This window comes from Telmatherina bonti (assembly GCF_933228915.1).
Source record: "Telmatherina bonti genome assembly, chromosome: 16".
NCBI classification, from domain to species: Eukaryota; Metazoa; Chordata; class Actinopteri; order Atheriniformes; family Telmatherinidae; genus Telmatherina; species Telmatherina bonti.
In genome coordinates this window covers 18612085-18623627 of record NC_136614.1, presented here as the reverse complement: position 1 = coordinate 18623627, position 11543 = coordinate 18612085, and the positions used below count along the sequence as shown (strand labels likewise).

At 38.0% G+C, this 11543-nt stretch overlaps 1 protein-coding gene across 1 annotated transcript; it reads left to right on the top strand.

Moving 5' to 3' along the window:
* Positions 1-1029: 1029 nt before the first annotated feature.
* Positions 1030-10956, top strand: LOC306767675 (single-minded homolog 1-like; the record flags this gene model as incomplete). The annotated part of the gene is made up of 11 exons (XM_079255756.1): positions 1030-1204; positions 2842-2924; positions 3030-3119; positions 3268-3376; positions 3752-3837; positions 4222-4421; positions 4604-4710; positions 4920-5067; positions 9216-9372; positions 9485-9872; positions 10214-10956. 11 exons carry the CDS (start codon positions 1030-1032, stop codon positions 10954-10956), a joined length of 2286 nt encoding a protein of 761 aa, XP_079111882.1.
* Positions 10957-11543: the final 587 nt, after the last annotated feature.

Genomic DNA, 11543 nt, shown 5'->3' with positions numbered 1-11543 from the left:
AAGGCCACAGGATCGATTCAGATATAGGGAAAGACGGTACCTGCTCGGGTAGGAATAGCTCAAATATGTCTGTCTGAGCCATTACACAAGCTACATATGTGAATGTGTATATTCATATGTGTATATAATGTTGTAAAAAGAAAAAGTGACTCTTGTTGTAAAAGCATGTTATATTTGTTTCCAACAGAGCAGTTACACGTGTTTCAGGAATAGTGACAGGTCAAGTGTCATTTCTTCGACAGTTATCTGAAATAACAGAAAAATACGACTTGAGTTATTTCTTGTCACTAGCTGATGTCATTTTGTCAAGACAAGGCTTGGGTGAATTGTCAAAGAAGATGCCCGATGTAGCTGTTATTGTGTGTTGTTCCTGTTATATAAAAGCAATGAGATGCGCACAATATTCTAACATAAAGGCTACTAAATGGAGAGGGAATGTGGTTTAATTGGCTTAAGCAATTTTATTTCCTCTATGTTCGCGTTGTACTGAGTTTTCATCGGCACTGCAGTGCAGTGTTTTGTTGAAATAGCTTGTAATAGCCTACTCTTATTTATGTATATTCTCGGGTACATGTTTGCTGTTTTTTCTGACAGAATAATAAATTTCTTGTATGTCTTGCATAATATATATATTTTAAAAAACGCCAGGGACTTTTTTGTTACAAAATGTGTTTCGATTTAGAGTTAACGTTCATATCTGTAGAAAATTTTCAATCTGGGAAGGGACCACACCAAAAAATGCTCCTCTTTTTTCTTCTTTTGCAGGTGATGGATGAAGGCCAGCGGCTGCACCGAGGAGGTTTACACACAACCTGCTGAACAGACTCGGGAGGGATTTTCACACATTTTGGATTCAGCTCTTTGTTTATATGAAAACTGAAGCTTTTTAGTTGACTGAAAACCACAATGAACGCAAGGCGAAGCTGGGAGGAATCAGTACAACTGCTGTTGTAGATGAGCACCATCTCAGACGAGTGAGGACATCGTAAAAAGGAAAGAAGAAGAAGAAGAAAAAAAAAAGACTTCGAAATGAAGGAGAAATCCAAAACAGCCGCAAGGACTAGACGGGAAAAGGAGAACAGTGAATTTTATGAACTGGCAAAAATGTTGCCTTTACCATCGGCCATCACCTCCCAGCTTGACAAAGCTTCTATAATAAGACTGACAACAAGTTACCTAAAGATGAGAATTGTTTTTCCTCAGGGTGAGCGATGAGTCCACGGTCACGCGTGGCTTTCAACCCAGCTGCATCATTTCTTTCTTTCTTTTCCTTCTTAATCTCGAACTAAAGATTAATGTACAAACTAACCCAAACTCAGTTTTATTGAATAATTACGGGGCTGTAATAAAAATAATCCTGCGTCAGAAAATAAACAGTATAGCCTAATATTAAAAGAATAGTAAAGAACCGTAAAGTCATTTTTATTATTATTTTTTTAATGTTTGTTTTTAAAGGCTAAGTTTGGACGTTAAATACCAGTGCATAAGAAGATTATTATAAAAACATATACCACCACCAAAAACAGTAACTTTGTTATGGCGAGGATATGAAAATAGAAAATTAATTTTAAAAAAAAGAAAAAACTAAATCTTAATTTAAAAAAACAAAACAAAAAAAAAAACAATAAGATGATCATTTATCGAGGCTGGCAACTTTAACGAAGCATCACGAAATTCTTTGGCTTAGTGATTCCTCATTGATCTACAGATAATCTTTACAAATGGATTATGCTTGTTTTAATTCAGTGTGTCCAAATGAGGCGATCTGCCACCATCTTTTCTTCAGGTCTCTGCAGGCTTCTTCCAGTGCGTGACTGAGAACGCCAGTCACCAATTAGAGAAAGGCTCTGCAAGGTGTCCAGTCACCTAAAGCCAAAAGCAGGAGACACATGCAATTAACAGCCTGTTTCTTATGAGAAAAATACTGAAATGATCCTCCATAAAAGATTATAATTATTTTATGGTTGTGCCTCCTGGTGGGAATGTACTAATGTGAAACAATTATTAACTTGGAGAAAAATCAAACGGAAAGGAAAGAGGAACATGACCTTTTCTGTCTTTTTAACGGGTTTTAAATTTATTATTTTTATTTTTATTTTTTATTTATTTATTCATTTTCATATTATTTTTTTTGTTTACGTTTTTTTTAAAAATTTATTATGATTTTATTTTTCATTATTTATTTATTTATTTCATATTATTCTATTTATTTTTTTTATTTTGGTTTACGTTCTACTTTTAGGGGACTACTTTTCATGTGGTGGAGGGTTGTTGGTCGTCATTCCTCTCTCCTTACAGCGGATACATATTTTTATTTCCCGCGGGGGCCACGGACAGCTCATTTACTGACGATACCAGAGCTTCACGCCATTTCTGATGAAACTGAATGAATTTTAATGCGCATCACAGGCATCACCGACAATGAATTCTGGCACTGTTTTTATTTTTGTTTTTATATTTTATTATTTTTTACACACGATTCAAAAATGCATGGAAAAGGGTTTTTTTTTTTAATTATTTGAGTGATAATATCAGTTATATAAAGAGGTTGAATAGCTATTTTGCTGCAGAACTACATGCTTCTTCCAATCTGTAAAACATCTGGAGAACGCCACAAATGCCCAGACTGAATGGGAGGGAATAAATGCTGTGAATTGGTCTTTTAAACAGGAGCTTTTCCCCTCTGGGTATTAGTGTTTGCTTGTGTGTTCAACCAGAAGAGAGTAACATTAAGATTAATTCAAAAATGTGCTCAAGAACGAACGCTGATAGATATCACATGTTTTATAATTCATACAAAAAGAAGACAGCAAGCAGACAGTATTATTTCATTGTTTGCAGGTCTTGGTGAGGCTTGGGGACACGCAAGTCGAACAAGATCTTTGGACAATATTGGACGGGAGCTGGGATCTCATTTACTGCAGGTATGATCATTGTTATAATGTGACAGTCACTGAATTACTGGGGGGGAAAAAAGAAATTGATTTAATTAAGATTTATCCTTTTTTCTTTCTTTTTTTTTTTTACAGACTTTAGACGGATTCATCTTTGTTGTGGCTCCAGATGGAAAAATAATGTACATTTCAGAGACAGCGTCGGTCCATTTGGGATTGTCTCAGGTCCGTTTGCTTTAGATCAGCTTTATTGTCACATTTCCGTGCATGCGTTATTCTGATAATCATATTTCATAACCGAGGCAGGCCACATCATGTTTAGTACAATTGTGTCGGCTTATATATCCGTTGATTACCCGAGTTATTTCAACAGGTAGAGTTGACTGGGAACAGTATTTATGAATATGTCCATCCTGCCGACCACGATGAGATGACAGCTGTACTGACGCCACATCAGCCCTATCACTCACATTTTGTTCAAGGTACCGTTTTACAGCTTTGTCACTGCTTTCTAAAAACACAATTATATATATATATATATATATATATATATATATATATATATATATATATATATATATATATATATATATATATATATATATATATATATATGTACACACACACACACATACACATTGCCTCTAAGGATTATTATTATAATCTTAAGTAAAACTGACCTTTGAAAAAAAAAAAGCCTTTTGTGAAATGGTGGCTTATTTTCAAAATTGAGCCACAGTCAGTTGCTTCTAAATAATAATAATAATAATAATAATAATAATAATAATAATAATAATAATAATAATAGCCTACTGTTCTTTTTGACAGTGATGTTTACTATTTCTGTCTTCTTTCAGAATATGAAATGGAGCGTTCTTTCTTCTTGCGGATGAAATGTGTTCTGGCCAAAAGAAACGCAGGACTCACCAGCGGTGGATACAAGGTGGGACATTTAGTAAATAATAAACTAGCATATCCTGTAATTGAAATTTATTGGCCTTAAATCAACCAAATAATGACCTGTGGAAATGGGGAAATAGTTATTTTATTAAAACATATGCTTTTTTTTTTTTTTAAATGGAAAATGGAACATTTATAAATTTTGATTTAACAATGTTTTGAAAGAAATATTTTGTATTTTTACAATAACAAGTTCTAATAATTTTTGGTCATTGGGGTATGATTAATCAAATATTCATAATTTTTTAACATGTAGCACGCATCTGGTGTTGTATATTAAGACATATCTCTCTCTGAATAAACATTGTAAGATTTTTCCTGTTTAACACTAATTTTAATCTCTTTTGTTGTTGTTGTGGTTTTGCAGGTGATTCACTGCAGCGGTTACCTTAAAATCCGTCAGTACAGTTTGGACATGTCACCTTTTGAGGGCTGTTACCAGAATGTGGGACTGGTGGCTGTGGGTCACTCTCTGCCACCCAGTGCCGTGACTGAGATAAAACTGCACAGTAATATGTTCATGTTTAGAGCCAGTCTGGACATGAAGCTCATCTTCCTGGACTCCAGGTACAGAGCATTCCTGTGTTTATTAATTAACTATTCCATATTATATGTGTGCATAGTTTTGATATGTTTCTTTCACAAAGAGTAAAGGTAGACTAATTCCCTAACTGGTTTCAGACAGAAGAATACAATTCTGACATTTTCATGAATATTTACATATTTCCATCTCTTTAATTTCTTTCCAGGGTAGCTGAACTGACAGGTTATGAACCCCAGGATCTTATAGAGAAAACACTGTACCATCATGTCCACAGCTGTGACATCTTTCACCTGCGCTGTGCTCACCACCTCTGTGAGTTACACACTTGTTTTTCTTTCCCATTTTTCTCCCTTTTTTAAAATGATAAAACCTGGTGAGTCCAAACCATCTCTCATCAGACACAAATTAAAGGCAACTTGCTGCAACCACCTTGTGCTGGCAATTACATTTCACACACAGTCTCACACAAAACAAGTGTGTCATTTAACATGCCTTTCTTTGTGGTTGTTTTTGTCTCCTAGTGTTGGTTAAAGGCCAAGTCACCACCAAATATTACCGTTTCCTAGCAAAGCACGGTGGCTGGGTCTGGGTCCAGAGTTATGCCACCATTGTCCACAACAGCCGATCCTCAAGACCTCACTGTATCGTCAGTGTCAACTATGTCCTCACGTGAGTCTAAAACCAGAGATTTGTCATTTTTAAGGGATATTTTGCTCATCAACAATTCATGCATAAGAAATGGTTGCAGTGCTGGGTTTTGATTATAAATCTTTCAGATTCTAAAGCATTACTCACTATTTAACATTATTTAAAGCAGCCAGTCATTGTAATGCAAATGGGGAGATTCAGAGCCAATAGAATATGCTTTTGAATGCTTTTGCTGGGGTAGCTGCAGAGAATATTTAACAAGATTTAGTTAAATCATATCATTCACTCTTATGATCCTTTCTTGAAGCTTGCTTTATGATATGGTGGGTCTTTGTCTTTTGGAGAAATCCTTCTACTTATCCCTCGCTTGCTTCTCTGTACAAATCCACCAAATACTGTGAGTGTAAGGTTCAGGCGGTTGTGTGTTATGAGAGCACAAAACACACTGAGGCCCTTTGAGACAGCAAGACAAACATCAGGGTTCAACCCCATCAAAAAACCTCTACTGTCACCAGCAATCTGCAGTCTAAGGAAAGCAAAATCGATCAAACTGTGAACTAGGAATCAATAGCTATCTCATAGCTCTAGCACATGTTGGATTTCCTCGTTAGGTTTGGTTGATCTTCTTGTGTGTTTCTAGGTATGTGTGTGTGTTTGTGCATCTGATATAGAGTTTGTGTGAGTTTGGCCGTGCATGTATGCATATGGCTGCAGTCTAAGTATTGATTTATTCAGTGCAGTATGGAGAAAACAAAGTAACTACATTAAAATGACACTGAATTTCCAAGCACATAATCAGGTCCCACACTGAAGTATCCGAGTGTGCACGTGCAGCAAATCTGAAAATAAAAAAAACAAAAGCAAAAAAAAAAAACAAAAAAAAGAACAGCTACATAAAAAAAATAAACAATTCAATCACCTTGGCATAGTAGCAGTTATACCCTACAAGAAACCATTAACACATCATGGCATGATGTCTGGAAGTTTTCTGGTAGCATATGTCAGACGTGAGGTGCTCTGACATTGACCCTGAAGTGGAATTCAACTAACACAGTTTGCACAAAGACCCAACACTATTGGCTCAGACAGAAGTTAGACAGGGTTCAGATAGGATGCAGAACCAGTCACTGTACCTGCAAGAACAAATAACCCTCACAATGTGCACTGGCTGTGCAAACAGTCTTTCCCCCAAGGTGTTGTACATAAAGAATGGGTCATATTTAAAGTCATATTAAAGAGGCTCGCTGTACAGGGTCATGGATAGGCCACAAGGTTTAAATTGCCAGGCAGCTGCTATTACATACTGTTGATGTGATAAGTTAAGAATAGGCTCATGTTTACTGAACACTTGACACTTGAGCCTCTTTCCCTCCCTCGACAGCAACACTTGGATTTGGTTCAGCTGTAGGACTGTAGGTTATATTGTGCAAAAGCTAAATGCACATAAACAAGTAAAAATTTTGCAATATGCATGGACAAATTTTCACAATATGACATTTGGAGGCGGGCCATTGTAGTTGCATGTTTATGTGTGTGTATGTTTGTGCAAGTTGGTCAAATGACTTCCTAGGCAGCATGCTAGTGTAGGCTGTGTTTCAGAAAAGAATGATCTCCTCGGGGTGTTTGCTATTTTTCGTGGAAGCTGAGAGCTTAATCTCTTGAATTCATTTTACCTGTTTTCACTGCTTATTGTCCTCACATCATTCATATCATAAATGGTGTGCATGTTAAATCAGTCGGGCCAACTATCTACATTCAATATTAGCCAAGACGTCTGTTTCAGAGTAACTACTGGTTACGTCACACGGGCAAACACATTCCAGAACGGTAAAAGAAAACTAGGAGATACTTGGATTATTTGTAATACCTTGTTTAAAGAGTTTGCAGTAATACTAACTAGTCATAGTTTTACTGCACAATAACACAGGCCTGCTAACATGTTCACACAATGCAGTTTCTGGAGCATTATTTAACAATTTCACATGTCTAGAAACCACAGTTATGCATTCTCTCCTCTGCCAAAGAGGTGGCTGAGGTCATGTTTTTGCCAGTGCTATCTGTTTGTCTGTTTGTCTGTCTGCTAGAAACTTTATCCATAAACTACAGAGTGGATTATCATGATTGTTTTTCTGAGAACAGATCTTTGTCTAACTTAGATTCCATTCAATTGTGGGAGTGATCCTGATAAACATCTGGATCCAGAATTTTCTGGATACCTCATTCTTTATCTTTGCGAGATAGGGACATTTTCAGCATATATATGGTCTGTGTTTGGCCAAAAAATACAGGTTTTAGAAGATATTGAAGCTTGATCTGGATTCTGAATACTACTATCCAGAACAGGAATAAAAGATAAGGGATCCTTGCAATATTCTTTACTGCAAGAGAAAAAAAAAGACAAACATGCCACAAACACCACAATATCGCCGAGACACCTTGGTCTCATTATCAATTAATCTTGGAACATAGTAGTATATACATATAAAATGAATGTAGGACTATAACATAGGATGGAAATCATACTATGGGTGGAAATTAGCTTCTTGGCAGAGGTATGCGCTCTCCGAGTACTTTTCTAGTTTGCACATTGATCAGCCAAAGCAGCCTGTTTCTGCCATGATGTCACAGTGATTCTTACATAGTTATTAACATGCACGACCATCCAAACCACTGTTACATAGAACCAGATTATTTAAAATAAAGTAAAAACTATTTCAGCCAACAGCAACAGCGATATTAAGCAATACTAACATTCTAGGGCAATATTCAATTTAATGATATAAAGGAAAAAGGCTGTCTGATGAAGGAAACAATAATAATAATCATATCACCAACAACAGTAACATTAATAACATCAATGTATTTTCTGTACAAAGGGTTATAAAGTGCTAAGCCTGAAAAAGGCAGCAAGGCACCCAGATTAACTGCATAAGAAGATGTCATATATCCTTCAGACAATGCCAAAGATCATCTGAAAGAGGAACATTTGAAGGAGAGGTTTGAACAGATTAAGAGTTGTTGTGCCTAAGTGCAGCAGGCAAAGATAAAGAAGGGCTTTTCATGGAAAGAGTCTAATGTCCATTTGTCAGAAGCTGTGATCTGGGAATAGTTAGAAAGGCACTATCAGTGGATGTCAGTGTTTGGTAGGAATCATAGCAAGTCGTTTAGTCAAAGATGCAACTTGGGGCATTTTGAAGGTTAGCATCAACATTTTGACATAAATACAAAAAAATTAAGGTAACCAGTGAAGAGGAGCAAGCGCGAGCATAAAATGCCAAAGGCAGTTTTTTTTCTTTTGTACTGGTAATGAGAGTTACAATCTCAAGTTGCTAAAAAGACAAGACTGAACCACATGTTTGAGCTCAGCATAGAATTCTAAGGTCAGAATGAAATATTACACCTGAATTTACAGCCGTTTGGGTAATGTTATTTGAAATATTGTCATGAAACAAAAGAACTGGCTGAATCTGGGGAAGCAAATAGTTTTACTTCCAAGTTTCATCTCCAAATGTCAGGAAATTTAGGGCCATCTAGGATTTGATTTCTGAAAGACATGCTGTGTGTTTCTCAGTTCCGTTGGGTTCTGTGGGTTTTACCAACATGTACTTCAGAATGTCATCGACGTGAAAATAGTCATTGCCATTATGGTTCAGAATAAGTTAATCCTAAATAAAATAAGAAGCACAAAAATGTATTTATTTATTTAATTTTATTCATTTATTTATATTTCACTCATTTTTGGATTACAGTGTTTCTGCTGCAATGATGAATTACTTTTTTTTAACCTATATGAGTTTTAAAAAACAGTAAGAGGTTGTGAAATTTACTTCATTTTAACTTTTATTACAAGCCAAATCCCCAACAGGCTTAAACAGGTCAGAGAATAAAATGATCACAGTTTAAATTTCCTAAACTGAGACCTTGTGGAGGGTTTTGTACCGATTTTGATTAAAATATTAAAAATATTATTTGGCATATCTTTATTTTGTGATTCTAATTTTTTTTTTTTTTTTTAGGAAGGAAGCTTTAAAATGAGAATGTGTCATTATGGTAACATTTTACATAAACTGAAGTGATGAAAACATCTTTGCACATAATTCAAAACCTAATCTAAAAATTTGGAAAAATGTTCCTTTGATCACTGACATGCATTATTTGTTTGTGTAAAGGGACACTGAATATAAGGGAATGCAGCTCTCTTTGGACCAAATGAGCCCCACCAAGCCAGCCTTCCCTTATGCTGATAGTCACACTGAAGACAGGAAGAGCACAAAGTCACGTCTCACCCAGTCAAAAGCCAAAGCCAGAGTGTCGCCATACCCACAGGTAGAAGATGGTTTTTATGAATTAATGTAAAAACAAGAAACATTTTGTTTGCAGATTTATTGATTAGAAACTTCAGAAGACTCATGTCTGTTATTGCTTTTTATTTTAACAGCAATTTTCAGCTTTTAATCCAGAGCGGTCAGAATCAGACCAAGACAGCCAGTGGGGAGGGAGCCCGCTGACAGATTCTGCTTCTCCTCAGCTGTTGGATCCCAACGAGACTGCAGAGGCCTCTTGTGCCTACAGATTGTATCCAGATTCAGGCTCGCTGTGCTACAGTCTGGGTTTATCAGAAGATGACCTTGCCCATGCTCAAACACATCCTCACACCACCACCTGCGATCGTGCCAGATGCCAGAGCGGCCGTTACTTCCTGGGTGCCCCTCAGTCTGGAAGAGAGATGTGGTGGGACACGACACGATCTGTGCTGTCACTTCCAAAATTCTCAGTGGAGAACAGTGAGGGCTATGAAATCACATCCTACCATGGCGCCATTCACGGTGAGGTGTTAGGGTTGAGACCACAACCATCTGTCTCTGCAAATAGCTCTGGTCTTGCTTCTTCTGGTAGCTGTTTTCCAAATGTTATTATGAGACATGCTAAGTTGTTTACGCCGTCTCTTGCCAGTGTGCCGATTGCTACCATCTGTTCAAAAATTGCCTGCAATTGAAAGCCAAGTTATTTCACATTTCACATCCTCAAACAGTAAAACAACCCCCACTGTGCTATTGCCAAGACATCAGACCATCAGTCCACATGCAGGGAAAGCTGAATTTTACACATTAACCACATGTGTATCTTTTAACAGGGTGAAGTTTATTTATTTTACTTATCTTCATAGGACGGGGCCACTGGGATGAAGACAGTGTGGTCAGTTCACCTGATGGAGGTGGATCTACCAGTGATTCGGGTGACCGTTACCATGGTGACCAATTCCAAGCAAGCCCTCAAGAGCCCAGCAAGATGGAGACTCTGATTCGAGCCACACAGCAAATGATTAAAGAAGAGGAGAGCCGTCTACAGCAACACAAGGCGCTCCTGGATGTCTCGGGCCTCACCAAAACTCACAGTCCATGCTTCTCTTCCTCCCTACCCCATCACTCTCAACTTACCATGCCCAGCGTGGTGTGTCGTGGACCTGGAGCCCCCAGCATTGACCTCCCTTCTGAACGCCTCCATCACCGGGATAGTGTCAAAATGCCAGGCTCCCATGACAATGATGAAAACACAACCAGTCCTGTTTCTTTGTCTCGTCTCAGCAGTCCCAGCTCTGACGGAATCCCAAGATCGGGCATTCCCCTTACCAAAGACTACCTGCAGACAGATCTATCCCCCCATCCTCCACAATCTCAGGGGAGTCCGTTGCTCTATCCCACCCAGGAGAGGCAGCCGCTGGACAGGCAGGCGGCCTATACCTTGGCTGGGTACTCTCTGGGGCACTTGTACGACCCTGAGAACTTGCGGAGTTACTCTGGCCTGGCATGTGGAGGAGTGCAGTATGACGTGGCATCTCATGTGCGAATGCAGGCCGAACAGATACAGGGACACAAGGCCACCTCAGTTATCATAACCAACGGTAGCTGACAATATCTGGTGCACATAGGTCCTGTTATCTAAATAAGGAAGTTGGAGGTATTGGTGTTGTATGCATGGGCATCAATGAACAGCTGTTTAAGGCAAGACTTACAAAAAGGATACGAAGCGGCATTGATGTGCTGATGTTCATTCAGCACGAGTTGGTTGATTCAGCTCTGCTTATATGTGTCAGGCCTTTGTATCATACCTTTCTTGTTACCTTTATCATCACAGGATGATTTTTGAAGACTCAGAGGAACTAATGTTTGTGAGTTAACATTTGAGACACCACCTTATGCTGGGAGTTGGTTGGCCCCATTACATAGGAAACAGTGTTATTTTGGTGGTGGTGAACTGATTTACCCTCCCACCAAAAGCTAGTTAAACATCAAGCAAGTGGCTCTATCCCACTACTCTCACGCACCATTGGTCATTTGAGTTAATCTGTAATGGTCATGATTTCCAAAGGCAGTAGGAAAACGTGTTATTCCATTGTCCTTTTACCTGAAAATCTCATTGCACAAAGCATAATGTTTGACACGTTAAGTGCGACATCGGAAAGACAGAAGGAGAAGCATTTCACTGTTGTAAGATGT